This window comes from Nanorana parkeri, unplaced genomic scaffold (assembly GCF_000935625.1).
Source record: "Nanorana parkeri isolate BGI_ZX_2015 unplaced genomic scaffold, ASM93562v1 scaffold263, whole genome shotgun sequence".
In the NCBI taxonomy this organism is placed as follows: Eukaryota; Metazoa; Chordata; class Amphibia; order Anura; family Dicroglossidae; genus Nanorana; species Nanorana parkeri.
In genome coordinates, this window is record NW_017306531.1 from 1,190,781 (window position 1) to 1,207,454 (window position 16,674).

Sequence of the window (16,674 nt, forward strand, 5' to 3'; positions counted from 1 at the left end):
GTGCAGAGTAGTTTTGAGGTTTCGAATTTCGTGTGAAAGCTGAGTTGTGCAGTATCATGAATAAACACAACAATCTCACTAGCATGTTCATCATATAATTTTCCATTAAGGGTAATTAAATATATTTATGAATGTAAATGAATGAACCAAAAGCCTATTAAAACCTATTCCATTTGCATTGAGACTTTGTCTACCTCTGCTTAGATTGCAGATAGCAGCAATGCAACTGAATGCGAAAGAAAACGAACTTCGAATTCTGACCGAAGAGATCACAGCCTGTCGGCAAGCTGTAAAGGTTGCAGAGGAGCACCAGCAACTTTTGAGGTAAGGAAACCTCCGAACTGTGTTTCCTTATAGGACGCAAATAAAAAACTATTTTCTGTATTTGATTATGCAAACTATGAGTCCACATGGCTGGATCTGTGAACTTTACAAGTAATATGGTAGACTGTTTTCCTGAGTATGTCATGCCATTCGAAGACATCACTGTTTCCATAGCAAACTTCCTTGGTAATCAGAGCAAAGCTATACCATTAATCTCTAGAAAAGCCAATCTGTTCCAGAGTTCAGCTTAAGTTGAAAAACTCTTGACCCGACTATGGGTGTGTGTTTGATCAGAGCTCAAAGAACCCATAACATGAATTTGATGTGCACAAAATGCGCGGGGTGAAGTAAAATCACCAAGACCAAATTGGTAATTATTCCCTAGTTTTCTATGAACCATGGAAAGAAATAATGAATTGTGCATGTCGCATGCAGTATTTTAAGGCCCGGTAACAAAAAACATTGTTGTTTCTCTGTAATAAAAAAAGATTATTTGCAATATAAAGCGCATAATTTTTTCCATGTAGCCTGTAAGTTTATAGCAGATCTCTATAAGTAATGCTGCGGGGTATACCTCAAATTTCACTTCCAATCTGTTTCTGTTTTGAATTATCCACAAGTGACATTTATTATTCCACAGAATGTTATTCTTCTTATATAGCTGAACGCCAGCAATTTCCTTTTATCTCTCACTCAACAGAAAATTCACTTAGTTGGTGATATGTTCTAATTCTTAACACTTGTATGTCACAGTTTTTGTGCTGTAAGAAAATGTCAATTCTGATTTACTAAAGGAGTTGAGAATCTTCACAGAAAAAAAAATTGTGTGTTCAATTCATAAATTAATATTCACTTCATTTTATCCAAGCAGGTGGAAAGCAAATTCCTGTTAACCTATTTTATCTGTACATGATTGGATAATTAAATTGAATATTCACAAAATGTATTTCGTATTGGGCGCTGTGTATACTGTGCAGTGCTTTAAAATATAGTGCTATAAAGATGAAACTCCTTCCGTTACTGCTTTATACCCTGCGTAACTCTCCAGTGTGGATCCCGAAACGGATATTTAGAACAATTGACTCCCTGATCTCCGAGTTTCTTTGGAATGGTAAGGCGCGCAGGATTAAACTATCGGTCCTACAAAGACCATGGGGGGAGGGGGGGTTGGCGGTCCCCAATTTCTACGGCTATTTTTTGGCGGGACAACTGACATTTGCTCATAGGTGGCTCCTGGAGGGGGACCACGACCCAGCGGTCACCTTGGAGGCTGCCTTGGTGGGGTCCTATGAAGCGCTGAGACATTTGGTGTACCGGGGCCGTTACTCCCCCTACCGGCAGACACCTTCTATGAGATCCATCATGAAAGCTTGGAATGTAGTTGGGGTCCGAGAGTCCGGAACTACTGTGCAGTTCTCCCCACATACCCCATTGTGGAGAAACCCCTCACTCGGTCACTTTGCCTCCATCTTAGACCCGGTGGCTTGGACATCTAAGAAAGTGTTAACATTAAAGGATCTAGTAAGTGACGGAGGTTTGAGATCCTTCGAGGAACTTAAAATAACATACTCGCTGCCGAACAGTAATTTCTTCACTTATTTACAGCTGCGTCACGCCTTCTCCTCGCAGTTCCCTGGGGGCCGCCTGTCTCTCTCTGTCGCAGAGATGGAGTCCCTGCTACGTGTGGAGGGACTGGTTAAACCATTATCTACCATATATCAATTGATCTCACGGGGGGGTGGGGGGTCCCTGGAGAGATGTAGAGGAGCATGGATGCATGACTGTTCGGATCTGGAGTTGGAGGATGTGGAGGAGATATGGGGAACACCTATGACCACATTGATCTCCGCCCGGGATAGGTTGATTCAATTTAAAATTGCTCATCATGCTTACTACACGCCGGCCAGACTTGCTACTATGCGATCCACAGAGTCCTCTAGGTGCTGGAGGTGTCCCTGGGAGCCGGCGGATCTAATGCATGTGTTGTGGTCCTGCCCTAGACTTGAGAACTACTGGAGGGGAGTGATGGTAGTGGCCTCAGGGATATTGCAGATTCCCATTGCTGCGAATATTCAAATATGTGTGCTGGGCCTCATTGACGATATTCTACCCACGGTGGCGTCCCGCACACTACTTGCATACTTGTTGTTTTACGCTAGAAAGCTCATTATCCTCAATTGGAGGAAGTCTGAGCCGCCTGGTCTGGGGGCCTGGAAAACACACATCTTTACAGCTGCACAAAGCCACCTACGCTAACAGAGGGTGCCCTCAAAAGTTCGATAGAATTTGGTCCGTCTGGATGGAATCTGACATTACGCTAACGGCCTAGGTACACAATTATAGCATCCGTTAGGTGATCTGGAGCCTGGTTGGGGGGTGCCCAGCACAGTGGGAGGTTTTTGGCTATCCTGGAACCTCGGGGGAGACGATATTGTAAGGGATGAGATGGTGGCGAGAGCATAATTAAAAGAAAGGAGTGGAAAAGTGGTGCTTTGCAGGGGGGGGCAGTTCTTAGGAGGTGGGACAGGAGAGTACCTCTACTGAGATAAAAACAACCCATGGCTATAATTAACATTTTGGTGGTAAATACAACCAATATGTTTTATTATATTTCTATATTTGTAGGTACATTTGAGGGTATAGTCAGTAAAGGCAGATTCTGCTATTCATTGATTTGGTTTTGACTAGCCCCTCATAATTTAGGACTAAATGTACACATTAAAAGTATTCCAATCTGTTTTCCCTTGGCTGGGTCAGGTAATTATCCAGTGTCTATGGTGCATCGTGTGACTACCTGAATGCTTTTTTCCCTGTAGAGGGAATGTCTAAGTCTGGCTCCTTCATTGCCCTAAACAGGATTACTTTTCTGAATAGGTAATCCTATTCAGAGGGAAACTAATCCATAAAATATCATAATTGGTCAGATTATGCACTAATGTTAGTGGCCAGCATAAAACCCAAGTTTATGGGGGGAAAAATGGTTACGCTGTCACTTGATCTCCAGGATGCCTGTTCCACGGGTTTAAAGCTGCCGTCTTTTCTCTGCACTTGTTCTGCTAACAAGTCTTGTGTTTGTACCTCTTGTGACATCACTGCTGATTGCTGCAGGACCCTGTGATGGTCCCTTCTAATAGCCAGTTGGCAGCACCCATGTCACCAGGAAATGACATGGGCACTGTAGACTGGATTCTCCCACACTACAGAGCAGAAGAAATAAGACCTGAGACCTGGTGTGTCATGAGACCAGAGGTTTAGGTATGTTTTTAGAGCTAGTTGATAGATTATTTTTTTGTTTTAATTAAAACCTTAGACTATGCACACATTCACAGCCCAGCGGCTGGCTTTTGAGAACAGAGGAAGGGAAGGTCTCCATGCTTTTACAGCTGTTGTATGTCATTGGGATGTGGTCATGTCCTGCACTGCTTTGGACTGTGATGTTGCATACAACACAACATAGCACTTTCAACTCCTGCAAAATTTGGCACAGTTCCGAAATCCATGCAGTTAACAACAATTTGGTTTGGCAAAGTTATATACTCTGCTGCAGTTTTGAGATTTGTTTATCTGAGGAAAGCATTTTCCTAATATGATAAATTGTCAAATCTAATTTTTAACAACAGTGCATTACACAGTGTATCATACAAATCAGAACCACTAATGTGTTTGCTTAGTTAACTATGACATGTCATTCTGGCATTTGAGGAATCACATTAGAAATGCCATACAACCCCCACCAAAAACTACATTGTTTGTGCAGGCCTTGAACCTAATATTATTTAACAATATTTTTTTTAATCCAGTTATAATAGTTAAAGTGCATCTGTGCCCTGATTATGGACATTATATTTAATATTTTTAAGCAGTAAAAGAGCTTTAAAAGCCATCCCTGACCTCTCTAGCTGCTTTTAGGGTTTGTTCACCCCACCAGTGTTGGATAGTGTTGCCCAGCGTGAGAACAAGGCAATTTGCAAACCTCACACTGCAAGAAATAAGTGCTCATTTTTGTCTAGGGGTGGGAGTAAAGCAGATTTACTTACCTGCTCTCCACTCCCATGGTGGTCGGTGCTCACCTCTTCCCCCCGTCCGCTCTGGCTAGCAGAATGTCCCTCGGTGAACTCACATCTAATGCAGACCTATGGAACCTGAATTAGATGTAATTACATGAACGGTACTTAGATCACTGGAGCACAGGGGAGAAGAAGTTGCGGGGACCATTCTAGCAGCCTGGCAGGAGCGAGCTTTGGTAAGCAACTCTGCTGTACTTCAGCCGCTAGACAAAAATGAGCACTGAACCCTTTCATTGTGGGGAGTGCACTGCAAGGGTACTTTTTTGTTTTTGTTTTTTTTTGCCCCTGGGTGGCCTCTAACATCTGTCCAAGATGATTCCAGCCCTTTCAATACAGTTCATTCCAAAATTGTACCAACCAGTCAGGTTTTCTTTTAAATGTTTACAGTGTAGGGCAGTAAAAAAAACCAAAAAAAACCAGACTGATTTTCACAACATTAGCCACATTCCCTCTTTACTTCAGTTTTTATGGAAAAGCCCTGTACATATCCCTGCCTGCCTTGTTGTTGAATAAAAGTGAATTTCTGAATCCTTTTAATTTCTCCAGTGTGTCAGAGGTTTGGTTGGCAGCTGCTTCATACTGATCAGCATTATATGGTACAATACACAATTGTTACATATAAAGCATGGCCATACTTAATATTATAGTGTATTTCATCTGCTATCTTAGCAGATCTCATTTTTGCTTTATCTGCAGCTACTTTGATCCACTGACATCTCCATAAAGGAGGATGATCTTACTGTATTAAAAGCACCTTTTTCCCCTCTCCTGCAAAGATCACAGAAGTGAGCAGGATTCATCAGGCAGAAGCTAACATATGTTTTTGATGGTGAACATCATATCAGCATACCCAGTACATTTCTATAAGTAAGGGAGTGGCAGACGGGAATGAGTTTTCAAATGCTTGAAGCGAGATAAGGAGCTGCGTCAAAAACAGGCCAGGATGGAGCACATGATTTCATCTGGAGGCCTCATGATATATTTTAACGTCTGGATGCCTGCCACATGAGCATATTTTTCTGCCGCTGTCTCTTTCACTGACTTGTGTGTAAAATGTGTTATATCTGTAAATGGGTTTAAGCTTTTCAAAAGCAAATAAAAACAGTTTTTATCTTTGTACTGACCATATAACATATGTTCTGCTTTCATGTGGTGCTTGCTGAAGTGAACCTAGCGAATTGTTAGGCACCCATGGTACTCCCAGTGGTGGAGACCAGTATGTGCATTTGAGCCTTGTTGTGCAGAGCAAATTGTTAGGCTTAACAATAACACAACACTCAAAATGGCTGTTTGTATTGTGTGAGTGTGGCTGGTACAGAGCACCTCTACGACATTGGTTTGCTGAGAGTATTTCTCACGCTTTGGAAACAGCCAAGTCATGTCACCAGTAGAGGCAGATATGAGTTGGCTGAAGTATTCTAACCAAGTGAACCAACTCGTTGATTGTGCTGTTTTAATTACATCTACCTATATCCCTCTAGGCAGATATAATAGACCCATAGATCTAGCTGAAAACATGTGATGGGGTTTAGCCTGGGAGCTTGACTATAATCCAGGTCACAAATACAATGCATATAAGGGTGTATATATGGGTGACCTGACCAAACACACTTCGAGCACTCTAGTCCCCTCACTCCACCTCCCAACTTAAAATACCACACCCTCCCCTGCCTCAGATGGATACTAACCTCCATTCAGCAGACATGGTCCACCTCAGTGTTTACATCCTCCCTAATATCTTCTTTGCACTGGCCATGTCTTCACAGTTAAGCGCATCTGCCCAGTACTTTCCCCGTAGACATCTACACTGAGTGGCAAGATTATTATGACCACCCCATCAGTACTTCGTTGGGCCGCCTCGTGACTCCACGAGATGTTGAAAGGTGATGCAAGGAATCTGACACTGCACTGTTGCCCTTCTGTTGTCTTGTACCAGTCTTGCCACTCTCTGTTCTGCCCTAACATTGACTAGTCGCTGACGGCCACAATTCGCACGTTCAGACCCAGATTTTCGGCTTACAGTCCAGTCTTTAAACACTTTAACAATGAGCCCCTCTTGAACATTTAATGAATTCTGTTGTTTTGCTGATACCCGCTCCATGGCTCGCGCCAACAATCATCCCACGTTCAAAGGCTGTTAAATTGCGTTGTTTACCCATATCTTCAGAAAAAAATAATTTCTACTGTCGTGGTAAACAACCTGCTTCCCTATTTATAATGGTCTGGCCCTCTAGCAACTTTAGCGCGAAATTATAGGTAATTATAGCTAATTTGCCTACAAACATCAGGTGGTCATAATAAACTGGCCACTCAGTGTATGATGCCATCTCTCAAGACAGAAGACTACTGGGATACAGCCACATACAAATCTATGGTGATATACTGCGCTGGTGCGCCCAGTGCAGAATGGATTTTATGAGGTAGAGTAGACAATAAGGTGGATCGTGCCTGCTTGGTGGAGTTAGGTATGCATCTAGGGGGAGATGGACAAAAAAAGATAAGTGCACTTTGTCCTGTAGTGATGTAGGGGTTGGCAGAAAGAACTGCAGATCACAAATGGACCAGTCATCCGATAATTCTGGAAGTGTCATATGAAGAAGATGCTTCAGGCATCGGTATCTCAGAAATACAGAATAGATCACCAGCACGGACAACGGGACAGGTAAGTTAAATACTTCTTTTGCAGGGAGCATGCTCTTTGTATTTTTATGTCGAGCTGACATTGACTATATCAGCAGACGAGTGCTGAGTTTGGGTGCACTTTAATTTACTTATTAATGCGCTCCAAACACTCACTTCTAGAGACTTCTCACATGTTAAAGGTTTTTTTTCATGTTTAACTGAAAACAAACAGCCACATTATTAATAATATCATCTTTAAATCCATCGCAGGGATCAATGGAAAAATTCACACACTGTTATAAACATGCAAAAATTTGCCTTTTTTTACTACATAAATCTGTCTGAAGTGGTAGCTGCTTGGCCCGTGCCTGGATCAGTAACTGGCACAGAGCTCCACTTCAACTCAGACGCCAGCAAGGTGGAGGTGGGGTACTGGCATGGGCTGGTATTATTATTAAAGATGAGCTAGTATGGACCTTTTCGGATTGAAGATGGACTCAAAATCAACTCCCAAATCTACTGCCAGTTTTTAGAAGACACTTTCTTCAAGCAGTGGTACAGGAAAAAGTCTGAATCTTTCAAGGAGACCATAATATTTATGCAGGACAATGCTCAATTGCATGCATCGAAGTACTCCACTGCATGGCTAGCCAGTAATGGCCTTAAAGATGAAAGAATAATGACATGGCCCCCTTCCTCACCTGACCTAAACCCTAATGAGAACTTGTGGGTCCTTCTTAATGAGAGATTTACGGTGAAGGAAAACAGTACACCTCTCTGAACACTGTCTGGGAGGCTGTGGTTGCTGCTGCACAAAAAGTTGATCGTCAACAGATGAAGAAACTTACACACTCCATGGATGGAAGGCTTATGACTATTATTGAAAAGAAGGGGGCTATATTGGTCACTGATTTTTGTTTTTGTTGACTATAATCCATGTCAGAAATGTTTATTTGTAAATTGAGTTGTTTGTTTATTATTCTCACTTTAACAGATTAAAATAAACAAGTGAGATGGGAACATTTTGGTTTTCCATTTAGTTGCATAATAATCCTGCACACTAATAGTTCCCCAATAATTGTACACACATAGATATTCTCCTAAGAAAGCCAAAACCTCACTTACTTTCTTAAAAATATGCAGGTTTGAGGTTTATTAACATTTTGGATGGACAGAGAGCACTGTAGTTGTTCAATAATAAAATGAATCCTCAAAAATACAACTTGCCTAATAATTGTGCACACAGTGTATTGAGATTGTTGTCCATGAGATTGTAGTCCATCACAGAAGTGAGATTGGAGCAGTGGCTACTTTACAACACACACAGGGACCATGGGGAACAAAAGTAGCCTGACTTTAGTGTCACTTGAAGTTCCATACTATATAAATATACTTTATATAGAATTAAACAGATTTGCTTTATTTATGTACGTTTAGTAATCCTGAGTAAAGATCAGTAACAAGAACAAAAGAATGATGCTGACTGAAGTAAAAACACAAGCACAATATCAACATGGGATAACAAAAAGGAGAGCTCAGCCAAGGAAAACAACATAAACCGCATTTATTACACGATGAATAACCATAGTATCTTAATATTTTACAATCCTAGTTGCTCTTTCACAACTGCAGTTTTACTGAAAAAAAAAACAATTTGTACACTTGGTGATCTGGCCAGTAAGTCTGTTATTTTTCAACTTCCTAAAGCAGACCAAGCTATCCAGCAAAGGTGGCACATAGAGGGCTGAGACAAACTATTTAACACTGACCGGGGTGCTTACAATGGTCAGATTTTTATTTATTTATGTAAAATCTTTATCCCAAATCAAAAACGAAAAGCTGTATCTGCTTAAAATGTGTTGGCTAGGGTTCAGCTTTAATTTCTTAGTTAAGTCCATCTAACACTACCCTCTCTACAGGGTGACAATGCTGCTGTCCAAGGGTGGCTCCATTCCTTCTCCATAGAGAGGAGCCACACTGTGTGCTGCTGGCCAGATTACCAGGTAAAAACTAAAAAAGGAAAACTAATATAGCCACCATATATAAGGGTAGGTAAGCTCCGATATTTTAAATTTTTGCTTTTGGGTTGAAATCTTACATAACGCTATATTGGAAGAGTACGGCACATTTCCTTATCCAGTGTGTAATTTCCACCTCAGCCAAAATTGAATATGAATCCTTGATATGAATTCGGGAAACACAGCCTACCTGCTCAGAGCATCAGATTTTCACAATGGTGTAGGTGTAGTGCATAGATCTCAACTTTACTTTACTTGAAGGGGCTTTAGGGTTGATTTGCTAAAGGGAAACAGGCTGCTCACTTTGCAAGGGAATGCGCCCTTAGCTTAGTGAATAAGAGAAAGCTTGGCTGACTTTCATCATCCAATCATGTGCAAGCAAAAATAATGTTTCTTTTTTTATTTTCCTTGCATGTAATTGTGTTTTATTTGCTAAGTGCATTTTCATCACATTCACTAAGCTAAGGGAAAAATTCCCTTACAAACTGAAAAGCCTATTTGCCTTTAGTAAATCAACCCCACTGTCTCTTTTATAACGAAATCCCTCTTTCCTCCACAGCTGTCCATCTTTTTTGTCTGATGTATAGATCTCTACAATAATGTACCATAAACCTCTATACTACATTCATTCTTTCATCAATATTTTAAATGATATCTAACTAATACATTTTTATCTGAATATAATAGCTTGGTTTGAATCTTACATTGAGGAAGGAGTAACTTTTCTACATTGTACTGTGAATCATCACAGAAAATCCACATGCAAAGTGGCATCTAGAAATATTAAGATAGTCATGGAGAGTAATGCTTTATCTTCTTGCATGTTCTTTACAGAGAGAAGGCAGCTAAACAAGAAGAAAGCTTAAAGAAGACCTTAGTGTTGCTGAGATGTCTTCAGTCAGAGCAGCAAGCTCTTAAAAATGAAATTGGTGCCATGGTTTCAGACTGGAATGCACTTAGAAGAGATATTTGTAGCAAAACGGAAGAAATATTTCGAATTCATTCTGAAGGTTGGTCAGCAATCAGCCCATGTATTTGTATATCTGTCTTGAAGATGGTGCTCATAAATAATACATTTATTGATGGTCATATTTTCACCACACTTTCATAACTCTTAAAAGGTGATATTTCTGTTATAGAACAGAAGCCAGAGTTTCTAATTAAAAAATATGAGATTCAACTCTCTACTTGCATCCGACAGCCCCAACTCCAGTACCCCAATGCTTTTCTATATCCAACACCCGATACTGCATACCACCATACAACTCCCATGACGCTTTGTACCTAACACTGCTCCCTATAATATCCTTGCCTCCAACTTGTCATTCTTTTGACAAATAATGTCAATGGGACAGGAGAAATCTTGCAAACTATGAATGTGCATGAACTTTATGTTTTTTATGAATGTCCACTCTTCATGGAAATTTGCTGCACCCTGTAAGTCTCAATGATGACATTGATGGAGGCTTACCATCCAGATGAATGCATCAAATTAGTATTTCTGAAGCCTATAACTTTGTCTACTTGTGCGTATAGACAACCAGCCCAGGGTCATCTTAATTGCAGTCCTGTTTTCAATCAACTACTATGATAATGATTGATACAATCATTTTATTTATCCCAATTTTCTCTGGCATTAATAAAAAGTGTACGAGATATGAGCAGCAATAATAGGATGGACGTACGCCATCCATCACCGTCATCATCTTCCTTTTGACCCTTTATCTGTCATTTGCCTGCTGAAAATAAGCACTGTCCTCCACCATGTTTCACCTTTACCCCACTTTTACCCTTTATTAATAATAAACCTAATGTATGTCCTTCTGTCATTACCTCAAGGGCTTTTATGGAATTTAGATTGTTGTAACACTTGCATATATCCATTAGTGGTTCATGTTCATATATAATAACACAGTGCAGAGACTAGTTATGATGTGGTAACTCATAACAATCTGCACCGTAGATTTCTGTTTACTGATAGATGATTTGTGATTGGCTGCTTTATGTTATTGTACTTTGCCTATCATTACTTCTCCTTACTTTCCTTTCTAAATTAACCTGTGTATATTTATAGTCTGAAATAGTGTCTGTACTTTTACAGATTTTTGCACAGGGTCAATCAATAATATACAATGTAGGATGCTGTCAGAAAACAGAGTTGTAAGTTATGGACCATGTGGGGTGTGAGCCCTGATGAACAAAAGGCAAACAGGCCTTTTTTAATGTGATCCTGGCCATCTTCACAAAGTCAGTTTATGTAGCTGCCATTGTTCACTATGAATATCAAAGATTTCAGTTCTGATCCCAGTTGTCCTAAAATGTACCAAATGATCTGGACTTGTCATCAGGGAAATTGTACCTAAAGTAGAATGAAACCAGGGCACATATTGACCCTAACCAAGGTCTCTGCTACAGATACTTTGCCCTCACTGGCAGCAGTTTCATTTCTGAACCTGTTTGCTAAATCAATCTATGACTGTCTTCACACCCGCACAGCCATGTTGGATCATTTTGGCCACACACTTTTGTTTTACCCAGTGATAAGTTGGCAAAAAAGGAGAGTGCCCACTCCGTGTGAAGGATCGTTTAATAATTTGCTTTTAAAAAATGGTAATCACAAGAGAAAAGTGACGCAAGCATATTTAATAGTTCCCCTCACAGGAGACTATCGCCCATCAGAAACCACAGCACAGCCAAGTCAGCTCACGACCGAAGTGGTCTTCCCTCAGGGTTCTGAGAAAGGGGGCGTGCCCCAGCAACGCATTAACCCTGCCACTTGCTGCTGGAAGACGACTTTGGGCATGAGCTGACTTGGCTGCGCTGTGGCTTCTGATGGGCGATAGCCTCCTGTGAGGGAAACCATTGAATATGTTTGTGTCACTTTTCTCTTGAGTACATTTCATAATTTGCTTTTAAAAAATGGTAATGATCCTTTACGTGGAGCGGGCGTTCTACTTTTTTGTAATTCTAAAAATGTTAAAGTTCCCTGCCTTTGTGGAGCTGCCCCAGTGTGAACAGGTGGAATCAACTAAGAAGGAGGGCTTGCTGTGATTGTTTGCAGTCCAATGCAATGGGGAAAAAAAAACTAATGTTCATTTTGGTTGATTTTCAGAATGGCCTTCTCTTTTATTCCAGCACACAAATTCATCCTGTTACTGAAAGGTCAAAATCATTACCTTGAAAGGTAGAGATTAGGAAATCAAAGCAGAATACAGTGTTACTGTAATGCAAATCCCATAGTGTTAAGTAAATATGTATTGTACTTCTGAGTAGCTTAGATTTTGTTTTGCTATGTTATCCTATAAAAGGCTTTACTAAACAATTGTTTTTTGTTTTTTTAACTTTTCCGTGTTTGGGAGTGGGGCACAGGATAGGCATAAAGGTGCCTTTGGGTTTGGTTACATAAAATTTAGCATTAGGGCATATGTCTCACTAAGAACAATCAACAGTTTAATATCGAACTGTCCTTGAATGTGATATTTGCCAGTGGAAACTACCACAATTTTCTTCCCAATCTGACAGATAGATGTTTCACAGTGTACTTGCAGCAATAATTGGCTATGGTCACAAAGAGATTTTTTTAAGCACATTGGAAAATCTCTTTTTACAATACAATCAGCTCTGATGATTGGAAGTGCTCATTACTACATCCCCACACTGGATGATTTTCCCTGATTGCTGCAAACAATTCTCAACACAAAAGCTTTGCTTGATTTTGTCAAAATGTACGGTATATGACCATGATGAGGTACTGAGGAAGCAAAGGCTGCTTAATTTCCGTTATATCCTAAATATGTGTATGTTTAGAACTAAAATGAATTTGAAAACAGCTCATCAAAACTACTAAAATATGTGCAAAACCAGCAGATGGGTGGCTCCTATGTTTCCATTCTGGTTCCTTTTTGAGAAATTTGCCCAGGTCTGCATTATAGGATTTACAGAGGTTTTTGTTTCGGCCAGAGTTTCTTTCTTTTTTGTTACTTCATTTTCTTATGCAATTGAGTCAAAGGAAGTTTACGAGTGAAGTATACAGCAGGACATGCAGCAAATCACAAAAACAAAATGGCATATTTGTTTATATAAATATACAATTGCAGTTACATAACTTTAAAGGGACAGGGTTATTAAAACAAAGTAGATCTGCAGAGTTCTATGTTAAAGTCAAAAAATTTTAAAGCTGTTTCAAATGCTGATGAAATCACTTACAATGGATGCTGCTCATTGATGCTTAAAAGGTTTAGTATGCAGAACCAGCTGGTATGGTGGGCACTGGCCCTGGTATCCTATAGGGTGGTGCCTTTCCCTTTAGTAGGGTCCTATGGAGCCACCTTTTGTATGTGCTAGTAAGCTGTGTGCGTCTCCACAAACACACAGGCACAGCAAGGCAAGTCACTCCCCTGCTCCCCTCTCCTCCCTCATCGATTCTCCAAGCTAGTAGATGGACAGCTGCTGGAGACTGCCCTGTCCCTTATGATCTCGTACTGGACAGGAAGTTCAGGTAAGCTGAGCTGATAGAGTTGGAGCTGTTTGGAAACATGATGATTGTAAGTGCTTGGGCTGGAACAAGAAATGCTTTGCTGGGCAATGTACAATATATTTGTTTGATCTTGTTATATAATACTCATTATTGAAAAAAAAAATTAGAGTTTAATGCTACTTTAACACTGGTCGTGCCTTTGGAATCATAGAAGCAAGAGAGGAAGATGTTAAATGAGATGTACTACTCTACACTGCAATTTTATTTCTGTAGAATAGTTATATAGTCATGAATGAGAATATTTCACCAAGAATGAACTGCACAGGGTTACTACAAATTTACACTCATGGTATAGTGTATATTAATAGAATTGATATCATCTTACTATACCAAGCAGAGCCCTTTGTTAGTTACTCAGTCAGTGTACTATTCTCTGCAGTAATCACTGTTCGTTTTAGTATATATTCTTAGTATCGATAGTAACACAGATGTCATATTGGTACGGCACTATTGCTGTAGCGTTGGAACATTTTTAGTGTCTGTGGTCTATTTAGATTCTAATTCCATTACCGTTAAAGGGGCAGTCAACCTAAGGCTGGTATTTCAGTTTTTGTTAAAATCTGGCGACTTGATTAATCAACTTCATGAAGACTCCAAAATCAAATATCATTGCCACTGTCCCTGGCTGTGTTCCAGTCCACTTATCTGCTTACATGCATCATAATATCCTAAAGGAACTGAACAAGCTGCAGTTCTACCTAGCTGTGCATGCACTTACTTTTTCATTTCTTCATGTGCACCCTACTTACCTGAATCTTGGGGCACTGTAATATGCAAATTTCAACACTTTGTGATAGTATCCTTCTTCCTTTTCCCATATCTTCCTATTGCATATGAACATAAGAAATACCAGTCCAGGTAGGTCCATGCTTGCCTGCAAACCCCGCTAGGTGTGCATCCAGCTCATCACTGAAGAATATGTCTCATAAAGCAATGGATGACGGCACTCTAGCATTAACTGCAAATTCTTTATTTCATTCCAAAGGGGGTAAAACACACAGCATGGCTTTTACGTGTTTCATGCTCATTATTTAATGGCACACCTTCCTGTTGCCCAGTCACAATGATTGTCAGCCTTAATGGCTAATAGTAAGGTGTGGCAGGAGGTGGGTTATCTTTAGCCACTAATCACCATTTTAGTGCTGTAGCCTGTTCAGTACCTTTAGATTTCTGACAAGTTTACTTTAGAAGAGAGAGTGGAACCCCTCTTGTAATGACCAGAGAGGATATGCAGAGATGTCAGTGAAAAGGTTCCACCAAATTGTTTCATTCTCTAGCATTTGCCAAAATACGACATTTTAAGTAAACTTGCATATCTTCGGCTGGAGACCTGCTTGCTTTTGCCGCGAAGGCTCCTGGCAGAAAACAAGGCCAGTATGCAATAGAATAGTGGTTATTATCAAGACTTAATTAAGGTATTAGTGTTGGGGTTTCGTTAGCGGGTAGGTTAAGTGTTAGGGTTAGAGTCCAAGGGAGGTTAAATATTGAGGGCTTGCTTCAGGATTTATGCTTTTGAACAGAGGTTGAATGTTTGTGTTCAGTAAATGGAAGGTTATGTGTTATGGTGCTTTAGTGTAGAGGAATGGTGGCCATCAACACCATGGTGACCATCTACACCATGCACACTAGTTTTTATTACCAGTAGCCTCCTAGCAAAACCTCCTTAAGTCAAGTCCCAGTGCTGCAAACCAGTTTTACTGTACTTCCTCCTGAACAGCCCCATTGTATCAGGCCTCCAAGGCACGTGTTTTCATTTTGTTAGCTGCCAGTGACTTCTGGAAAATCATTTCACCAATCATACTTAACTGCAGCCTTGTCAAACTTGTGTTTGTTTGTGACCGTAGCCAGTTTTAACATAAAAATACAAATATTTTCAGTACATCATTAAGTCTAGTTTTTTGGTGTCTTGCATAGATGGCCCGTTAAATCCCATCCAAGCCCAACTAGTTTTGCAAGGAGCACTGCAGTGTATCTAAAGAGTACATATTTCTATTTAGATGCTTTTGGTTGCTCTCCGCAAAACAGCCAAGCGCATGTGCATACAATATGATATGTAGAGCAGTGACGTGCGGTACCTCTTCCCCCGGGTGAGGCATTCCCCAGCCTCACCCTCAGCACGTCCCGCCCCGGCGGCCGAAGTCCCACCCCCGCCGGATGAAGCCCACGCTCCCTGCCGGACGAAGCCCCACCTCCAACCCGTCCCCAAGCTAGTACAAAGGAGGAGGGCAGGAGACGGGTAGGAGCCTCCCTGTCCCACACTTGCTCCTCACTGCTGAGGCGCTCCGTCCATGACAGGTTACACAGCAAGGAGGCTTTCCCTGCTGTGTAATCTGTTAGATGCCGATCTGAATGGAGAAAAAGCTTTTTCCTCCATAATTCTGCCTCCCCTGACCGCACGTCCCTCAACTGATACTTTACAAAGGGGCTTTGTGAGAGTATTGGCACCCATTGCATTTTATTTATCTTGGAAAACCTCTTAGAATAAAGTAAAAAACATAAATAAATTATATTACGCCAGACAGGAGTAGTCTGCAGATTTCAAACCGTGCTGGGTGCCAATAATACATGCTGGGACTTTTAGTTAATTAACTGAGGGATGCTGATAGATTGCTTAAGACTTTTGGGGATGACATTATGAAAACTGGAGCAAAAAAGAACTATTGTCCTTGGCAACCAGATCTTTGAATTATTTAAAAATACAACCTTATTTGTTGCTCTGGGAATTTTCTCCAGTTCTATTGCAGCTTCATAAATTGGTTCTTTTGAATTGGCAACTGTGATTTATGCGCTCCTTTGAAAAACAGAAAAGTGTTTCATTTAAGAACTGTGAAAGCAAAGGGCATCTCTGAATATTTATTTTCTTTGTTGATCGCCCAGCACTAGAGTGTGTCGTAACCTTTAGATAATCCAGGACACTGTTGCCATGCAGTATTATATCCAGCTGTCCTTATTAAAAGGGATATACCACACCCTGCAGCAATACTAAGAGGTCCAGAATAATCGGAACACTCCCTGTTTGCCAAGGACATTTTACGGAAAATGACATTTTTATGTTCCAGTTAAGCCCCTTGTTAGTGGGAGAATACAGCGCTCTCACTGCAATATT

The 16,674-nt window shown here is 40.6% G+C and overlaps 2 protein-coding genes across 2 annotated transcripts in view; both read left to right on the top strand.

Annotated features, from left to right (window-relative positions):
- LEKR1 (leucine, glutamate and lysine rich 1) overlaps nt 1–1,217 on the top strand; it is a 36,524-nt gene extending 35,307 nt beyond the window's left edge. The window contains exons 3-4 of the mRNA XM_018557030.1: nt 205–324; nt 1,196–1,217. Coding sequence (XP_018412532.1) covers nt 205–324; nt 1,196–1,217 — 142 coding nt within the window. The remainder of the gene's footprint in view (nt 1–204; nt 325–1,195) is intronic.
- Nucleotides 1,218–6,982: 5,765 nt separating this feature from the next.
- LOC108787461 (leucine-, glutamate- and lysine-rich protein 1-like) overlaps nt 6,983–16,674 on the top strand; it is a 70,590-nt gene continuing 60,898 nt past the window's right edge. Inside the window, exons 1-2 of the mRNA XM_018557031.1 lie at nt 6,983–7,053; nt 9,866–10,041. Of these exons, the coding sequence (XP_018412533.1) occupies nt 6,983–7,053; nt 9,866–10,041 (247 nt within the window). The remainder of the gene's footprint in view (nt 7,054–9,865; nt 10,042–16,674) is intronic.